Genomic DNA, 21,349 nt, shown 5'->3' with positions numbered 1-21,349 from the left:
CTTTCGGTTTTGATATCAAATTCATTGGTTGGATCAACACAATCTTTGACTCTGCTAAGCTATCTATTGTTGTTAATGGTCAAAATACTGGCTACTTTAGCTGTAAGAGGGGTGTAGATCCCCTTCCCCCCCTTTTTTTCTGTCTTGTTGAAGATGTCCTGAGCAGATGCATAGCCAAATTGCAAGCTGAAGATAAAATTCATTCCATTTCTGGTCCTAGTAAAATCTCTACTCCCTCTCATGTTTTGTATGCTGATGACATACTCATCTTCTACAAAGGTATCAAGAGAGATATTTTAGCCTTAACAAGCTCATTTTAGCCTATGCCCAAGCCTCTGGTCAACACATCAACCCAAGTAAGTGCAAATTCTTCACCACTCAAGCTACTCCAGCTAAGATTTCTTCCCTCTCTGCTTGGTTGGGTTTCTCTATGGGTAGTCTCACCTTCTCTTATCTGGGAGTTCCTATTTTCAGAGGCAAGCCTAGGGCCATCCATCTTCAACCTATAGTTGATAGAATTGTGAACAAGCTGACAAAGTGGAAAGGTTCCTCTCTTTCCATCATGGACAGGGTTGAGCTTGTTAAATCTATTATTCACAACATGTTGACCTTTAGCTTTCATGTCTATTCTTGGCCAAGTTCTCTGCTAAATTTTTTGACAAGAGCATAAGAAACTTCATCTGGTCAGGCAATATAAACACCAAAAAGTTAGTAACTGTCGCTTGGCACAAGCTTTGCACTCCTACTAATGAAGGAGGTCTGGGCCTGAGGTCAAGTGCTGAAATGAATCAGCCTCTCTGCTTAAACTTGCTTGGGAAATGAAATCTTCCTCTTAGGAATGGGCGTCGTTTTACAGAGCCAGGTTCTACGGAGATGGTCAGAGGCAGGAAAGCTATGTTAAGTCCTCTATATGGACTGGTATCAAAAGAGTTTGGAATGTGATCACTGATAATTCAATTTGCTTGTTGGAAATGGTGCTAAAATAAACTACTGGTTAGATAATTGGCTAGGTATTCCTTTAGCTCAGACACTGAACAGTCCTCAACAGCTTCACTCCTCCTTGACTGCCAAAGTAGCAGATTTTATCCAGGATCAACACTGGATAATCCCTTCTTGGATGGCTTCTTTGTACCCTACAATCCTGCAGTCAATTATAAAAATCCATGTTACAAATTGTAATCAAAATGATAAGATAGTTTAGATTCACTCTATTGATGGTGGCCTGAGAATGAAGGACGCCTACAACTTCTTCAAGTCAGGAGAGAATCACATTAACTAGTGTAAGTCCATTTGTTCAATCTCCATCCCTCCAACTAAATCGTTCACAATTTGGAGGTTGTACAACAACAAAATGCCTATTGATGTCAATCTTCAAAGAAGAGGTATCCATCTGGCTTTTGTTTGCTCTCTATGTCATGCTGTAGAGGAATCATCAAACTACCTTTTCTTGGAATGTAGTTTTGCTACGGCTTTATGGCATTGGCTTGGAAATCTCATTGGTTCTCCTCTGGATAGCTCTTCTATCCAGAGCCTTTTGATGGTGTGTCATTCCAACTGGAGTCCTCAACTGAAATTGGTAGTCATTGCTAGCATAATCAACACAATCTCGACTATATGGCACTGCAAAAACCATAGAAGATTTGTGGACACAATAGTTAGGTTCATGCAAGCTTGTGACAAGATAAAAATGGAAACTGCTCTCACTGAAAACCTCTATACTCTGGTTGCTAAACCTACTCTTTTTGAGTTTACTATAATTAGAAGTTTCCAATGTACCCCTCATTACACCCCTACCCCTGTTATTACTGAAGTCAGGTGGCTTCCCCCCCTCAGGGGTCGGTCAAAGTTAATTCTGATGGTGCGACTCATGGTTTTCTTAGTCATGCAGAAGGATGTGGTATCTTTAGGGACAACAAGGGGGACATGCTGGGGTGTTTTGCTACTTATCTTAACATTCAAGACTCTCTATACGCTGAGCTATTTACTGCCATCATGGCAATTCAAATAGCTAACTTGAGGGGGTGGAGGGAGGTTTGGTTGGAATGTGATTCAAGTTTGGTGGTTGATATCGTCAAAGGCAACAAAGAGCCTCCTTGGAAGCTTAAGAATTATTGGGAGCACTGCAAAAGGATAATTCCTTCCTTGAGGCTAAAAGTCTTACATATTTTTAGAGAGGGAAATTCTTGTGCGGATAAACTAGCATCCTTCGGACTTAGATCTAGAACCACCTCTTGGTGGAATTTAGTTCCTCCTTTCTTGCTACTGAATTTAATAGGAATAGGAATCTATTGCCTAATTATAGGTTTAAAAATCTGTAATGGCTTCCTCTGTCTTGCTCTTCTTGTTAGAAATATATCAGTGGGTGCTTTGACACCCTTGCCTTAAAAGAAATATATATCTCTAGTCCTTTCTTTCCTTCTCTTGCTAATATTATTTCTTTAATTTTGTTAAATATTTTAGATTTTTCTGTTCATAAAGATCTACTTTAAAAATTCATCTCCTAAATTTAAAAAAGTGGATGAGGTATAACCTTTAGCCTCTTATATTATTTTTTAATGATAATTATAGTTTCATGCATTTACCTTATATCATCTTCCTTAAATGAAAATAATTAGAATTTTACCAAAATGGCTTGGTAAAATTACAAAGTTTCAACCTTTAATTGAAGCGTACGTAAAATATAATAATTTGAGGAGTCTCACCTTAGTTGTCTTACTATTTTTCAAGTGAATAGTGTCATATCATTCAAATAGTAGAAAAAAATTGTTTTTGTAACTCATTCTAAAGAATGAAAAAGAGTTAGATATGAGTGAGAAACTTTGAAGTTGTTTTATTAATATGGTTTTTTTTTTGTTACATAAAAAAAACTAATGTCAGCCATAGTAATAGTAATGATGGAACAACCAAGAAAAGGAAAAGTAAGAAAGTAATAACTCAAATAGAGTTTACAATAGTACTTGAATCTTTGTAAGTTTGTTTGTGATTATTTGTGTGAAAATGGATCAGTTTAAATAGGCAATGTCAAGGATAAGGGCGAGCTTAATGTGTGTGATACTCACTATTCTTATAATGGCATGTGATATATATTTTGACGAACAAAAATATATTATTTTAAACCACGTCTTAAATTCTATTTTGCGTAAATGAAAACAGGACATATCAATTAAAAAAATAAATATTTATTATTTATTATATTTTTGCTTTTATTATCATTGATGCTAGATAAGGTTTGATACATCATTATTTTATCTTGATAGCGACACCATTTTCATGTTCAAAAGATGTTAATCTTCTTTCAACTAGTAACAGATACTAGATGGATTATAAGGGAAAAAGAGAGTTGAAATATGATTGATTAAAACATAATTAAAATATGATTGATTGAAAAAAATTATTTGATACATTTAAGAATCCACATTAGGATATATCAGGAAATGATTTCTACTCCTTTCTTTCATTCTCTAACCATATTTTTTAACATTATTTCTTTAGATTTGTAAAATATTTTAGATTTTTCTGTACGTAAAAGATATGCGTTAAATTCATCTCTTAATTTTAAGTTTTTTGGATAAGGTATAACGTTTAGCCTCTAAAATTATTTTTTAATGACAATTATAACTTCATACATTTACCTTATATTATATATCTTCCTTAAATAAAAATAATTATAATTTTACCAAAATGGCTTAGAACAATTATTAAAGTTCTCTTTTAAGAAATATTTTCTATTTATTGTTTTTATTTTTTACTTTTAAAAGTTTTGATTTTTATGTTTTCATTTCCCTAAAGCATGTTTGATATTAGCACCTTCATTTTTAAAAGTCTTTCCCTTGAACTTCACAAATAAAGACAATTATTCTTACAAATAATTCGCTTTTAAATTTTAATAACAAAAGTGATCAAGTCAATGATTTTATAGGATGCATTCTTATTTTATATTTGTGTTTTTCATTTCGGATGGATTTTATATCAACAATACTTGAACATCTTTAATTACTATACTTGGTAATTAGTTATGACAAAGACGTGGGAAATATCATAAGGAACATCATATGTTTGTGGGTGCTCTCCAAAAAAGTTAAGTTAAAATAAAGTAAAAAAAATTAAATTTTAAATAAATTAATATCATACAAGTGCTGTGTTATTCAATTTTGGTTCCAATAAATGGAGCGGCAATTTTCATCTCAAAATCATACATTATCTCATGATCAATAAACTATTTCGGCAATAATATTAAGATAAGCGAAGAAAAATAAATTTTATTATGAAGATGTGTGGTAGTGTGAATGAGGGAGACATTCCTTAATTAATTTTGGAGTTTTGTTGGTTAGTGGATAGAGTAGTTGAATAATATACTTCCTCCATTTCATATTTTTTGATGTTTAAGGTTACACATATAGTTCAAGAAGCATGAATATAAAACAGTTGTTACTCCACTTGTAACTAATGAGAAGTTAAAGAAGATGACAAATCACCAAAGGCTGATGTATCTCAATACAAGAGTTTGATTCATGTCTTATGTATCTCAGTGTCACACGATCATATATCATGTATGCTATAAGTCTTCTATTAATATTTATGTAGAGTTCAAGTCAAATTTGCTGGGGAATTGGAAAAATAATTCTAAGATACTTGCACGTTACAAAGGAGTTTAGTATATGGTATACAACCAACACCAACTCAAGATTTCATGGTTAGATTAATCATGATTTGACATATTCGATGGATGACATGAAGAATACATCAGATTATGCCTTCTCACTTGGTTCTGGAGTATTCTTTTGAGCAACTACTAAGTTAGTAATCATTTCACAATCAATAGGAAAAACTTAGTAACTAATAACTAAAGAGATAAGCATACAACTCAAGCTATATGACTGAGACGAATACTTGATGATATGAAAAATTAATTGAGCGACCTAACAATAATCTATTGTGACAACTAATTGGCGACAATAATAACGAAGAATCAAATATATCAAAATAAAACAAGGCATATAGCAATTAAATATTACATATAGCAATCAAAGTTGGCTACTTGGTTCTAGTAGTAATTTCTAGCTTGATGTAATATAATGTAGTAAAATGATTTATATTTATTACATATATTAAAGAAATTCTAAAAAACTGAACAATTAGTAGGAGTGATAAAGCTTAAATATAGTCGTTGCAAACATATGTGTAAAAGCAAGTTAAGAATCAATCATCCTATGAATAGAGATCCTCTGTCCCGGATTGTGTCCCTAATAATATCTCCACAAATTACAATATGTCAATCAATTAAATAAAAAATTATAAAAGTAGAATCATGGTAGTTAGTGTAATTTTTTGATAAAAACCAAAAGAGATAGGGTTTCGAAATGTGATCTCTCCTCTCACCCTCAACGTTATTAGCTTTCGTGTTTCACTGAGCCAAATATTAACATGTGTATTCCAAAGCAATTTTAGATTATTAAGCAATTACAATACCAAATTATTTTCACTATTTGTTTGCTATCGTTTTTTCGAGATAGGGAGAATACACGCTAATATATCATCATTCAAATGTTCAATATGTAGAATTTGTGAATAGTGATGTTATCGATATTCTCAATCAACATAAATATTATATATATAAGTCATAGGCCCTTTGAAACTTCTAGATAAAGTAGGCATATATTATAGAGAGTGATACTCTTTGTGAGAGAGATGCTGGAAACATTAGCATATAAGTAGTCAATCACACAATGAGATATAAGTAAACAAACATGCAACACCTAGATTACATATAAAGGAAAACTCCATACAATGACATAATGGTAGCTCTAATGACACTGCAAAAATATTTGAAACAATAAAGCATAAAATATTGAAATACGATTCAACAAACACACAACATAACTCATAAGCTCTAATTAACCCAAGATAACAGATGCATCACTAGCATCACTATTATCATCATTACCTACACTTGAATCACTCTCTTCGTCTAATTGATTTTGATGATATTCCACTCGTGCAGAATTGAATTCATCCAGATCAGTTATGTTGCTCTCTTCTTCGTCGTCGTCGAGGTCTTCTTCTTCTTCCTCCTCCTCCTCCTCTTCTTCTTCAACTGGTCGAAAAACTGCCTGGATCATATTTACTCGGAAACGATGTGGTGGGTTTTGACCACAGGAACTGGTGGGTCTCCTTCTTCTTCATGATCACCCTCAATAGGAGGAACAAGATCAGCAGGAGCAGTAGAAGGGACAAGATCAACAAGAACGACACGGTCAACAACTTCTACTTCATCATCATTACCAACAAGAACAACATTTTCTTGTTGTTGTTGTTATGGCTTTTCCTCAACAACAATGGAGGTAGATGATGTAGAAGGATGGGAAAATCCAAGTACCCTTCTAGTAGGATGAGCTTGCTTCCTAGGGCGTCTCCTAAGAGGTAGGTTTTGGCTATTCTCAGGAAAATGAGGAAGTTGAGGAGTGGTATTAGCCTGAGAGAGGAGGAATGTGTCCAAGTCAGGGCTACTTCCTGTTGGAATTCCCTTCGTGGCTCGTAGCTGGTCCAACCAATTTGGTGGTACTTTTACCTTTTTTCCTAAACAATTCATCAAGGACACTGGTGTCAGCCATAAGGATGATGGAACAACCAAGTAAAGGGAAAGGTAAGAAGCTAACAACTCAGATAGAGTTTGCAGTTGTAACTGAATCTTTGCGAGTTTGATTGTAATTCTTTGTGTGAAAATGAATTAGTTTAAATAGGGAGTATCAAGGGTGAGGGGGAGCTGAATGTGTCACCCTCACTACTCTTTTAATGCCACATGATATACATTTTGACTAACAAGATATGTTGTTTTAAACTATGTCTCTAATTTTCTTCCACCCAAATGAAAAGATGTTATATCAATTAAAAAAAGTAAATGTTCATTATTTGTTATATTTTTATTTCACTATCATTGATGTTAGATAAGATTTAGACTATACTTTAGGACAACAAATTAATATTTCATGGAATTATGAGGAAAAGGATAGTTGTATAATTTTTAATAATAAATAAATAAAATATGAATGGCTAAAAAAATTTATTTGACACATGAAAGAATCTGTATTAGTACTACACTCTTGGATACTAGAAAATATTTTCTTTCCTTCTCTTTTTAATATTATTTCTTTAATTTTGTTAAATATTTTAGTTTTTTCTGTACAAAAAAGATCTACTTTAAATTCATCTCCTAAATTTAAAATTTTGGATGAGGTATATCATTTAGCCTCTTCTATTATTTTTTAATGATAATTATAACTTCATGCATTTACCTTATATGATCTTCCTTAAATGAAAATAATTAGAATTTTACCAAAATGGATTGGTACAATTACTAAGTTTCAACTTTTAATTAAAGCGTACGTAAAATATAATAATTTGAGGACTCTCACCTTAGCTGTCTCACTATTTTTCAAGTGAATACTATCATATCATTCAAATAGGAGAGAATGATTCATGAAACAAAACAAAAATGGATTTATGTAACTCCTTCTAAAAAATGAAAAAGAGTTAGACGTGGCAGATATGAGTGAGAAACTTTTAAGTTGTTTTATTAATGATTTTTTTTGTACATAAAAAAACTAATGCCAGCCATAGTGATGATGATGGAACAACCAAGAAATGGGAAAAGTAAGAAACTGACAACTCAAAAAGAGTTTGTAGTAACTGAATCTTTATAATTTTGATTGTGATTGTTTGTGTGAAAAAGAATTGGTTTAAATAGGGAGTGTCAATGGCAAGGATGAGCTTAATGTGGGCCATATTCATTGATATACATTTTGACGAACAAAGTTATGTTGGTGTGAACCACGTCTCAAATCATATTTTACACTAATAGAAATATAATATATCAATTAAAAATAATAATAATTCATTATTTGTTATATTTTTGTTATATTGTTATTGGTGTTAAATAAGATTTGACACATCATTATTCCATCATAATAGCTGCAAAATTTTCATGTTCAAAAATGTTAATGTTCTTTCCCCTGGTAACCATTACTCCATAGATTATGAGGGAAAAGGAGAGTTGAATATTTTTATTAAAAAATAATTTAAATATGATTGGTTAAATTTTTTTATTTGATACATGTAAGAATCTGCATTAAGATATACCAGGAAATGATTTCTACTCCTTTCTTTCCTTCTTTAACCATATCTTTTAACATTATTTTTTTAAATTTGCTAAATATTTTAGATTTTTCTGTACATAAAAGATTTGCGTTAAATTCATCTCCTAATTTTAAAACTTTTGGATGAGCTATAACATTTAGCCTCTTATATTATTTTTGTAATGACAATTATAACTTCTTACATTTACCTTATATTATCTACCTTAAATGAAAATAATTATAATCTTACCAAAATGGCTTAGAACAATTACTAAAGTTTTCTCCTTCAAGAAATCTTTTCTATTTATTGTTTTAACCTTTAAAAATAGTTTTCATTTTTATGTTTTTATTTTCTTGAAGCATGTTTGACTTATTAGGACAAGTATTCTAGAAAATAATTCGCTTTTAAATTTTAATGACAAATATAATCAAGTCAATAATTTTATAGGTTGTATTCTTATTTCATATTTGTGTTTTCTTTTCCAATGAATTTTATGTCAATAATACTTGAACATCATTCATTACTAGACTTGGTCATTAATTATCACAAAGATGTGTGAAAGAGTCTGGATCCTCTCTTGTACTGGAGAGGCCAGTACCAACCTAAGATAATGACACGTGTCAACTCTATTTTTAATGGTCAGGATTTAATTTGTATTACATCAACATCTTCACCACCATTCTCATTCTTTTCCCAATTTCTCATTACTTTTTCATGAAAGGGCAATTTTGCAACCAGATCTATATAAAGTTTATGGTTGTTAAATATGGATTTCTCTCAGAAACCATAAGTGGAAGAATCATTGGTAACAAAAAATGGGTCATCCATGGAATTGCTTTAAGAGCACCCTTGAAGCCAATATACACAATCCTTGTGGAGAAAGAGAAAGGAGAATGTGAAAGAATACGAGCTTTCAAGACGAAAGGCCAATGGGTGAAGAAACAATGGTTCAAAAGTTCAAAAAGTTGAACGTCACCGTCTTTAATGTTTTTCAATAAGCGTTAGAAAGCAAGGTTTTACAAGGAACAAACAAGGGTTCCAACCATGTTGATAAATTGGGAAAAGAATGGTAATGGTGGTGAAGGTGTTGAGGTAGTACAAATTAAATCTTGGCCATTAAAATTAGAGTTGCCACGTGTCATCATCTTAGGTTGGTACTGGCCTCTCCTGTGATCCAGACTCTGTGTGAAATGTCATATGGAATATGGTATACTTGTGGGTGCTCTCCAAAAAAGTTAAGTTAAAATAAACTAGAAAGTTAAATTTAAAATAAATTAACAACATACCAGTGCTCTATTATTCAATTCAGACTGCAATAAATGGAGCAACAATTCTCATCTCAAAATTCATATATTATCTCATCAATCAATAAACTATTTCAGCTATAATATTAAGAGGAGGCGAAGGAAAATAAATTTCATTATTAAGATGTGTGGTAGTGTGAATGAGGGAGATATTTTTTAATTGATTTTGGAGTTTTATTGAAAAGTGGAAAAAGTACATGAATAATATACTCAATCTATTTCATATCTTTTGATGTTTAAGGTTATGCACATAGTTCAAGATGCATAAATACAAAACAATTTTTGCCTCACTCGTAACTAATGAGAATTTTAAGTAGATGACATATTACCAAAGGCTGATGCACCACAATACAAGAGCTTGATTCGTGTCTTCTATATCTCACTCCCACATGACCAGATATCATATATGCTACAAGTCTTTTATTAATATTCATGAAGAGCCAAGTCAAATTCGCTTTGGAGTTGGAAAAATAATTCTAAGATACTTGCACGTTAGAAAGGAGTACAATATAAGACCATCACTAACTTAAGATTGCATGGTTATACTAATCATGATTTGATATGTTTGATGGATGGCATGAATAGCACATCAGAATACACCTTTTCACTTGGTTCTAGAGTATTCTCTTGGATATCTAATAAGTAAGCAACCATTTCATAATCAAGAGGGAAAATTGAGTAAGTAGTAACTAAAGAGACGAACCACTCAAGCTATATGGCTCAGACGAAGACTCGATGATATGAAAAATCAATTGAGCAAGTCAACAATAATATATTGTCAATTTCTGAAAATATATCGGCGATGATAACAACGAAGAATCAAGTATATCAAAATAAAACAACGCATATAACAATTAAATATTACATTGTTAGAGACAAATTTTGAGCAAATACTGAAAATTTGTATCACGAGTATTAGAATATGCTGCAATTTCTAGAAGATTCTAGTTTCAAATCAAAGTTGGATGCTTGGTTCTAGTAGTAATTTCTAGCTTGATGTAATATAATCGATAAACGATTTATATTTGTTACATATATCTAAGAAATTCTGAACAATTGAGCAATTAGTAGGTGCAACATTTGTGTAAAAGAAAGTTAAGAATCAATCATCCTCTATGTTATTAGCTCCCATGTTTCACTGAGCCAAATATTGACATGTGTACTCCAAATCAATTTTAGGCTATTAAGCAATTGCAATACCAAATTATTTTTAGGATTTGTCTACTATATTTTTTTCCATATAGTGAGAATACACGCTGATATATCATCATTCAAATGTTCTATCTACAGAATTTGTGAATAGTGATGTTATCAATCTTCCCAATCAACGACATAAAATATTATATAAGTTATAGGCCATTTGAACCTTGTTAACTAAAGTAAACATATATTATAGAGTGATACCCTTTAGGAGCGAGATGATGGAAACATTAGCATATAAGCAGTCAATCATACAATGAGAAATAAGTAAACAAACATGCAAATCCAACATAAAATATAAAGGAAAGCTCCATACAATGACACAATGGTCGCTCTAATGACACTGCAACAATATTTGAAACAAAACATAAAAGATAAAAGATAGAAATACGATGCAACAAACAAACGACATAACTCATAAGCTCTATTTAACCGAGAATAACTGATGCACCGCTACTATCACTATCATCATCATCACCCAGACTTGAATCACTCTCTTCGTCTAATTGATTTTGATGATATTCCACTCGTGCAGAATTGAATCCGTCCAAATCAGTTATGTTGCTCTCTTCTTCTTCGTCGTCGAAGTCTTCTTCTTCTTCTTCTTCTTCTTCTTCTTCCTCCTCCTCCTCTCCTGGTTGCCTTGGTCGGAAAACTGCATGGATCATATTTACTCGGAAACGAGGTGGTGGGTCTTCGACCACAGGAACTGGTGGGTCTCCTTCTTCTTGATGATCACCCTCAGCAGGAGGAGCATGATCAACAGGAGCGACAGGATCAGTAGGAGCAGCAGGAACGACAAGAATAGCCGGAGCTATAGGAGGGATAGGATCAGCAGCGGTGGAGGTAGATGAAGTAGAAGGATGGGGAAATCCAAGTACTCTTTTGGTGGGATGAGCTTGCTTCCTAGGGCGTCTCCTAACGGGTAGGTTTTGGCTATTCTCAGGAAAATGAGGAATTTGAGGATTGGAATTAGCCTGAGAGAGGAGGAATGTGCCCAAGTCAGGGCTACTTCCTGTTGGAATACCCTTCTTCGCACGAAGGCGGTCCAACCAGTTTGGTGATACTTTTATGGTTTTCTTCTCACGTTTCATGCTCTCATACATTTCATCAAGGACACGGATACTAGCCATAGTGATGATGATGGAACAACCAAGGAAAGGGAAAAGTAAGATACTGACAAACTCAGATAGGGTTTGCAGTTGTAACTGATTTTTTGTGTGATTGTTTGTGTGAAAATGAGTGTGTTTAAATAGGGAGTTTTAAGGGCAAAGAGGAGCCCAATGTGTGTCATCCTGACTACTCGTATAATGCCACGTGGTATACATTTTGACAGCTGCAATTTTTCATGTTCAAAAGATTTTAAAGTTTGTAATTTCGTACATTGTCTCATGTTAATGAAAATATGACAGACTAATTATAATTTTAAATTTTCATCATTATTTCTATATTTTTTCATTATTATTAACAAGAGACATTATATAGAATAATATCTCAGACAACAGATCTCTATTCAAATGTATACCAACTTTCTATTCTAATAACACCTAATATCTTTCTTTCCTTCCCTAACCAATTGTTTAAGATTATTTCTTTAATTTTATTAAATATTTTAGATTTTTTTTGTACATAAAAGATTTGTATTAAATTCATCTCCTAATTTTAAAATTTTGGATGTGGTACACCGTTTACTCTCTTATACTATTTTCTTGACGACAGTTATAGCTTCATGCATTTTCCTTATCTCATCTTCCTTAAATGATTTTTTTTAGAATTTTAAGTATAATTTTTGAAAGGTGTATTTGGTTTCAAGAAATATTTTCCATTTCTATATCATATTTTCATTTTTTAAAAAGTATATTATAATTCCATATTTTTATTTAATCAAAACATATTTGTTATTATTATTTTTATGTTTGAAATATTTCTCTTAAACATCACAAATGAGGATAATTATCCTTGAAAATAATTCAATTTTAATAATTAAAGTAATCAAACTAGTGGTTTTATAGGATGTCTTCCAATTTGATATTTGTATTTTCTTTTCTAATGAATTTTATAAAATAATACTTGAATTGATCGTTAGCTACCAGAAAGACATGTGAAAGATCATAAAGAAGAGCATATACTTTTAGGTGCTCTCCAAAAAATAAAGTTAAAATAAATTAATAATATATGATTACTCTATTATTTAATTTAGGGTGCAGTATCTTCAATAAGGTAAGTAACAATTTTCATCTCAAAATCATATATTACCCCATCCATCATCGAACTATTTAAACGATATTATTAGGAGAAGCAAAAAAAATTATTATGAGAGAGAGAGAGAAAAAAATTATATTATAAAGATGTTTGAAAAATATACTTCTTCTATTTCACATTTTTTTTATGTTTAAGGTTATGAACATAGTTAAAAAATCATTAAATGAAACAAAATTTGATATATTACAATTTGACTAAAATAACAACATTAAATGGACATTCAAAACTGAATTAAAAATAAACGAAAAAAATAAGGGGTGAAAAGGATAAATAATAAATAATGGTATATTTGAGAAGTAAAATATAGACATGTATTATATATTCGAAATATCAAAAGATTTGGGATAAACATATAAAAGTTAAAACATCAAAAATTATGAACATATGGAATAACAAAAGTATTATAAATTCAAACAATATCATTATTTCATTATTGAAAAGGTTGGAAATGATGTTTTTCTGATTTCAATAAATTCCAGGAATTAAACTTATGTTTTTTGAAAAATGAAATAAAAATAATAATATAAACATGTCTCTTTTCTGATTTGATTGAAAAATATAAATAGAAAATGTTTATTTAAAATATAATAAATTTGAGGAATCTAGCCTTAGTCGTCTTACTATTTTTCAAGTGAATAGTATCTTATCACTCAATTTCAAATAGGAGAATGCTCCACGAAACCAACACTGGACTTTTTTTGTGCAATGACTTTGTGTTTTTTAAATTAGGAAATTTTTATATATAGTAATTAATTAATTATATAAATAATAAAATATGAAAAATAAAAATTGATTAATTATAGAACTTTTTAGAAAAATATGCAAAATAAAGTAACATGTAAAATATTACCTGCATAGTAATTTTAACAGAGAGAAAAAGACTAAAAGGACAATGATTATATAAGTAATAAATATGGATGAATAAAAATACAGATGAATATGAGACTTGTATATATTTAATAAATATTTTATTTTAAGAAAAGTCATAATACTCAATAACACTCTATTAAACTTATCCTATTTTTAATATTGTTATTGAAGTTACACAGTCAGCATGAACGTTTTATTGATAGGTAATTAATTTGTAAGCAATTTCTGAACCTTGAGGCCAACCATAATCCTCATGAGTTATTGAAAGTTGAAACCCAACAAACGTAGACTCTTTTAAGCAATTTCTTATGGGTCTATTACCAAATTATTTGTTGATTTAATTTTCATTTTAATTAATATATTGATTACCGTAAACAAGCAACTTGCGCAAAGAATCCAAAAGTTGTCTTATCCAAACGAGTTCCTTTACAATATGGACTTGATTCTTTTGACATATTAGCCAGAGTTGGTGTAGATATAGATAATTTGATAATCTTGATATAGTTTTATCCTATCGTTTCAAGGTAATTGTGGGTTTAGAGCTCCATTAATTAGGTGTGGTAGCCAACCCGGTTTCAAACCTCTATAACTACACATTCCCCCTCGAATTAAAACAAAGTTAGGAGAAGGGGTTCGATCACTTAAAAGACGGACATGCAAATGGTTATAGTTTATATTCTTAATTGAATGATAGATTAAATTACTTTGAACATGAAAAGTTATAGTCCGACATAGTTAAATCGAGTCAAATTGAAATATGTTGTTTTATTTCACTAAAACTGGATAAATATTATTTCAATATAATTACATAATTATAAATTATATTGTATATATATAATTGTATTTTTGTACACAATATTAAATATATAGGATGTTATACAATCCAATTAATGAGTTTAACTTATTAAACCTAATATTAGATATCTTTAAGTTTAATTCTCTCTCACACCTCAGGTACAATACATTACTTAAAAGATGGCAATTTGATTATAAAAAATTAAGCAATCATTAGCACTTTCAAAGTAATTAATTTGTAGGTGCAATCATCACATGAACATAAGAGCACTCACAATGGTAATAAAAAAAAATCATTCGTACCGAAATAAACACGTTCTTTGTCCAAGTTCATCATTTGAAAGAAATCGTTCTTTGTTCTTATTTCACAACGATAAGCTAAATCAACATCGTTTTTAAAGTTGTGAGTCAACATTAATTTTTTTTTTAAGAATATGTATGTGGAGTCCATTTAAGAATGGAAATAGAGTTGCACTATTTGAAGTGATTTTGGCTTGAGTTGCTTAATTAAATTGTTGGAAAGTACAAACAAATATAAAATAATTAACGAGGCTTATTCATGAACGAAAAATGTATTCCATCATCATTGTGGATACTCTAAGTAGTCAATAAAACCTAATTACACTAACATAATTTTTAGAGTATAATTGTTAGGTTGTTGTATTCACTCAGTGATAGCATAATGAACATTCCTCGCTCAACAATAGCGGCATGAGCATTCTTCAGTCAGTGAGAATCATGACTTGTTCAACCAGCTTTCCAACGTTTTATTTTCTTGTTTTTATCTTTTTTCCTTTATCGTCAATGTGCATTACGGGTGAACATGAGTCTGGTTAAGGTTTGTCCTTACCCGACCCTAATAAATGTTGGTCAGAATATTTTTTTTGAATCCGTACACGACCCTGGACCCAAAGCTACCCGACTCTAAATATAATCGAGTCAATCTTTAAACCCGAATATAGATTCAATTAAATATAATGCATACTCATTTTAGATAAAATCTTATGAATATTGTTTATTATTATCAATATGTAATTTGAAATATAAAATGATATATATATATATATATATGTTATTAATCATATATATATGATGAAAAATTAGATAATTAATGATACTTTTGACAAAAAATGTATCATTACTCTAAACATATTTTTTTTTAACTGAAACCTTTTTAAACTCTATAAATGCCATCATAAACATATCAAAAAGTAGTACACTCTACACAACACTTTCATATAATTTTGGAAATAAATATTTTGAAGTTTCTTAGAAAAAGTCTTGAAAACGTTTATGCATTTTCAAAGTTTCTGGAAAAATAAGTAAGTGTAATATTGAGTTAAAGTGTTCTTTAAAAGGATTTATACATCAATACAATGGGTATTGCAATCCTGAAGCCTATTACAAAAGTCTTCATGTGCTTCTTAAAATCAAATATCCCTGCAGGGTTTGGTGAATGTTAATGTAACAAGAAAGTGATGTGTTTTCTTGGGAGAAATTGAGTATTCTAGAATATGAATGGGGATCAGCTGTCGCATTTTTTGTGTCTCATTATGTCCCAATTCAATAGAAAATTGATACATACTTGAAAAGAAAAATAAAAAATAACATTTTTATGTTATTTGTTGGGATATGATTGGCTTGGAACATATGGATGTAAAGTTTTGGATACAGAAAATCCTGGTTCCTAGAATATAGTATTAGTGTGAGACTTGTAAAAGAAAACGAATTGAATTGTAGAAATCCCTTGAACTAGAGAACGGGAACTACACATAGTCCTCACTTGAAGAAGGTAAAGTAATATACAATTTTGTGTGACTCTCTATAATCTTATCTCTTTAAATTTCTACAAGTTTTTTACTCAATGATGAAAAAATCGTACCGTAATGACCGGTTTGACCGAAAAACCGGCGAACCGGATCCCTAAACGATACGATACAGATGTTGAACCAGTCAAGTATCAAAACCGGTCACAACCTGTGAACCGACCTGTATTTGACTAAACCGGCTGGTTTATACACATATTTTTTTTTTAAAAAAACTCAAAAACTTGAAAACCTATTATAAGGTGACCCATCTTTCCAACCATTCTTCAACACTTCAAGGCACATGCTTCCAAGGCATACTTATATTACACCTTTTGGTTCCTAACATTCGTGTGTAATCTCAGTGACATTTGTGTAATGTTGGAGTACTGTCTGAAGATACGGTTTGGTGCAAAAATATAATCTCGATATGAGACAACTTTGACTCATTTGTGTTAAATATTAAAACTCCAAATTTATCTGTTCTGTAGAATGAGTTGTGAACTCATGTCATTTATTTATATTTTGCGGTTGTTAAGTGATACTTTTGGAATGATATATGTTTTGTAATTTAAACTTTGAATTTGTAAAAGACTTAAAGTTGTTTGTTTATGTAAATTTTAAGTAGATTATGAATATGGATTATAAATTTGAATATCTACCTATTTGAATTTTTTTTTGTTATAGGTTTATATATATAAATATAAGCAGGTATGTCTGGTTTAACCAGCACGTGATTTAATTACTGAACCATCGGTTAAACCACTGTACCACTATACCAGTATCCTGATCGGTTTAATAACCGGTACGAATTTAAGAACACTGACTTTTACTTCAATGATCCATTATGTTGCAAATTTTAAGTTATAGGTTTTAAACATACAATATTGTTGAAAACGTAATTAGCCCTCATATTAGGTGTATCTTGTGTTTACATGTACAACATTGATTCTTTATTATATTAAAATAATAATAATAATAAAATATTAATATTTTATGTACTCAAGAACATATAAAATATTGCCTATGTACCCAAAATAACTATCAAATATTGCCTTCATAATTATTTTAAGAGAGAAAAGATTGGAAGAATAAATAAATAAATATATATAATAATAATAAATGTCTATGAATAAAAAACAGATATAGTTTAATAAAAAATCAAGATACTCAATAACTTTATTTATCTAATTTATTATTTTTGTATTGAAGTTACTTCAATTTTCTCTTCTTCAATAACAATTACATGCTTACTGATTGACTAAATTAATACGTGGTTACTCTAGCTGGTATTTCAATATTCTTAAAATGTGAAAGTGTTAGACTCACATTTTAAAATACAAATGTCAATTTTTATGCTTGTTAAAACAAATTATGTATCAATCTCCTTCCGTTTTCTTATTTTTCATTCAATTATATTTTTGAAAAATTAATCACTTCCTGCTTTTCTTAATCAAGCAAACATGGACCAAATATGAGAGCGCAACTTCGTCATTAGAGCTACCATTGTGTTATTGTATGGAGCTTTCCTATATATTTTATGTTGGAGTTGCATGTTTGTTTACTTAAATCTCATTGTGTGATTGACTGCTTATGTGATAATGTTTCTGATATCTCGCTCACAAAGGGTATCATTCTCTATAATGTGTGCCTACTTTATGTGGCAAGGTTAAAGGGCCTATAACTTATATAATATTTTATGTTGATTGAAAAGATTGATAACATCACTATTCATAAATTCTATAGATAGAACATTTGAATGATGATATATTAGCGTGTATTCTCACTATATGGAAAAAAAGATAGTAGAAAATAGTAAAAATAATTTGGTATTGCAATTGCTTAATAGCCTAAATTGGCTTTGGAATAACTTGTCAATATTTGGCTTAGTGAAACATGGCAGCTAATAGCATAGAGGATGATTGATTCTTAACTTTCTTTTACACAAAAGCTGCTAGAACTATATTTAAGCTTGATCACTTATACTAATTGTTCAGTTGTTTAGGATTTCATAGATATATGTAATAAATATAAATCATTTTACTAGATTATATTACATCAAGCTAGAAATTACTAGTAGAACCAATCAACCAACTTTGATTTGAAACTAGAATCTTTTAGAAATTGCAACATATTTTAACACTCATTGATACAATTTATCAGTATCTGCGCAAATTTTGGTATTCTAATGGCTTTGTGAAAATGTTTTCAATTTGTTCTTAATATTATAGTACTCAAGGTATATCTTTTTGTTCTCACATTTGTCTCTGAAAATGTAATATTTAATTGTCATATGCGTTGTTTTGTTTTGATATACTCGATTCTTCGTTATTATTATCGTAGATTTATTGTCACAAATTCACAATAGATTATTGTTGGCTCAATGAACTGATTTTTCATATCATTGAGTCTTTGTCTGAGCCATATAGCTTGAGTTGTTTGTCACTTCAGTTACTACTCACTCAATTTTTCCTGTAGATTATGAAATGATTGTAACTTATTAGATACCTAAGAGAATACTCTAGAACCAAGTGAGAAGGTGTTGTCTAATGTGCTCTTCATGTCATCCATCAAAGATGTCAAATCATGATTAGTGTACCCATGCAATCTTGAGTTGGTGTTGATCGTATACCATATACTAAACTCATTTGTAATGTGCACGTATCTTAGAATTATTTTCCAACTCCTAAGCGAAATTGACTTGGACTCTTCATAAATATTAACATAAGAGTTGTAGCATAAATAATATTTGGTCATGTGGCAGTGAGAGCAACACATGATTTGTATTCATGCATCTTGAACTATGTACATAATCTTAAACATCAAATGATATGAAATAGATGGAGAATATTATTCAATTACTCTTTCCACTAATGAATAAAACTCCAAAATCAATTAAGAAGTGTCTCCTTCATTTACACTACTATACATCTTCATAGTGAAATTTATTTTTCTTCGCCTCTCTTATTATTATTGTTGAAATAGTTTATTGATTGATGAGATAATGTATGACTTTGGATGAAAGTTGTCACTCCATTTATTGCAACCTGAATTGAATAATAGAGCACTTGTAGGTTATTAATTTATTTTAAATTTAACTTTCTAGTTTACTTTAACTTAACTTTTTTGGAGAGCACCTACAAGTATATGATGTTCTTTATGACATTTCACACGTCTTTGTAGTAACTAATGACCAACACTAGTAATTAAAGATGTTCAAGTATTATTGACATAAAATCCATCCAAAAAGAAAACACAAATAAGAATACATCCTATAAAATCATTGACTTGATTACTTTTGTGATTAAAATTTAATAGCAAATTATTTGCAACAATGATATAATTGTACTTATATGTGAAGTTCAAGGGAAAGTCTTTAAAAATGAAAATTATATGATAATATAAAACATACTTTAGGAAATGAAAACATAAAAATTTAAACTATTTTTTAAAAGTAAACACAATATACAGAAAACATTTCTTGAATGAGAACTCTAATTGTTTTAAGCCATTTTGATAAAATTATAATTATTTTCATTTAAGGAAGATGATATAAGGTAAATGATGAAGCTTTAATTGTCCTTAAAAAATAATATAAGAGGCTAAACGTTATACCTCATCCAAAATTTTAAATTTAGAAGATAAATTTAAAGAAAAATCTGAAATATATAGCAAATTTAAAGAAATAATGTTAAAAAAGGAAACAAAAGAGTAGAAATCATTTACATCTTAAAGCGGATTCTTACATGTATAAAAAAAATAACCAATCACATTTTAATTATTTTTTAATAAAAATATTCAACCCTTTTTTCCCTCATAATCCATGGAGCATTGGTTACTAGAGGAAAGCGCATTAACATTTTTTGACCATGAAAATGCTGCAGTTATCAAGATGCATGGAACAATGATATGTCAAATCTTATCCACCACCAATGATAATAAAGAAAAACATAATAAATAATAAATAATAAATATTTATTTATTTTAATTGATATGTCATATTTTTATTTGTGCGAAATAAAATTTGAGACGTGTTTTAGAACAATATATCTATATTCGTCAAAATGTATATTAGGTGGCATTATAAGAGTAGTGAATATGACACACATTAAGCCCACTCTTGCCCTTGACACTCCCTATTTAAGCTGATTTATTCTCACACAAAAATCACAATCAAACTCACAAAGATTCAGTTATAACTGCAAACTCTATCTGAGTTGTCAGTTTCTTACTTTTCCTTTTCTTGGTTGTTCCATCATCATTACTATGGCTGACATTAGTTTTTTTTATGTGCCAAAAATATCATATTAATAAAACAACTTAAAAAGTTTCTACCTCGTCTAACTCTTTTTCATTCTTTAGAATGAGTTACAAAAGTATAATTCTTTTTTGCTTCATGGAGCATTTTTTACTATTTGGATGATACTATTCACTTGAAAAATAGTCAGACAGTTAAGGCGAGACTCCTCAAATTATTATATTTTACATATGCTTCAATTAAAGGTTGAAATTTATTAATTGTACCAAGCCATTTTGGTAAAATTCTAATTATTTTCATTTATGGAAGATGATATAAGGTAAATGATGAAGCTGTAATTGTCGTTAAAAAAATAATATAAGAGGCTAAACGTTATACCTCATCCAAAATTTTCAATTTAGGAGATGAATTTAACGTAGATCTTTTATGTAGAGAAAAATAAATAAAAATTAAGAAAATTAGAGAAATAATATTAAATAGAGAAGGAGAGAAAAGTTAAAAAAGGAAAGAAAAGAGTAGAAATCATTTACATCTTAATCCGGATTCTTACATGTATAAAAAAAATTAACCAATCACATTTTAATTATTTTTTAATAAAAATATTCAACCCTCTTTTCCCTCATAATCCATGGAGCATTGGTTACTAGTGGAAAGCGCATTAACATTTTTTGAACATGAAAATGCTGCAGCTATCAAGACGCCTGGAACAATGATATGTCAAA

General features: G+C 30.0%; 2 protein-coding genes across 2 annotated transcripts; one reads left to right on the top strand and one right to left on the bottom strand.

The window, feature by feature from the left end:
• LOC109327710 lies at positions 1,352-2,385 on the top strand. Its single transcript, XM_019560874.1, has 2 exons — positions 1,352-1,723; positions 1,834-2,385. Exons 1-2 carry the CDS (start codon positions 1,352-1,354, stop codon positions 2,383-2,385), a joined length of 924 nt encoding a protein of 307 aa, XP_019416419.1.
• LOC109327898 (splicing factor, arginine/serine-rich 19-like) lies at positions 10,907-11,840 on the bottom strand. Its single transcript, XM_019561067.1, has 2 exons — positions 11,565-11,840; positions 10,907-11,507 (listed from the first exon to the last, which is right to left on the bottom strand). The coding sequence occupies exons 1-2, from the start codon at positions 11,768-11,770 to the stop codon at positions 11,066-11,068; spliced, it is 648 nt and encodes a 215-aa protein (XP_019416612.1). The 5' UTR covers positions 11,771-11,840; the 3' UTR covers positions 10,907-11,065.

This window comes from Lupinus angustifolius, chromosome LG15 (genome assembly GCF_001865875.1).
Source record: "Lupinus angustifolius cultivar Tanjil chromosome LG15, LupAngTanjil_v1.0, whole genome shotgun sequence".
Taxonomy (NCBI): Eukaryota; Viridiplantae; Streptophyta; class Magnoliopsida; order Fabales; family Fabaceae; genus Lupinus; species Lupinus angustifolius.
This window is presented reverse-complemented; position numbering and strand designations above follow the sequence as displayed.

Excerpts from the sequence above, each read along its gene's own strand:
- LOC109327710 (XM_019560874.1), top strand. The coding sequence starts at position 1,352 with ATGCCTATTGATGTCAATCTTCAAAGAAGAGGTATCCATCTGGCTTTT. Across the intron at positions 1,724-1,833 it reads CTGAAAACCTCTATACTCTG|GGGTCGGTCAAAGTTAATTC; the intron begins GTTGCTAAACCT and ends TCCCCCCCTCAG.
- LOC109327898 (XM_019561067.1), bottom strand. The coding sequence starts at position 11,770 with ATGGCTAGTATCCGTGTCCTTGATGAAATGTATGAGAGCATGAAACGT. Across the intron at positions 11,508-11,564 it reads CCTGAGAATAGCCAAAACCT|TCCCCATCCTTCTACTTCAT; the intron begins ACCCGTTAGGAG and ends AGTACTTGGATT.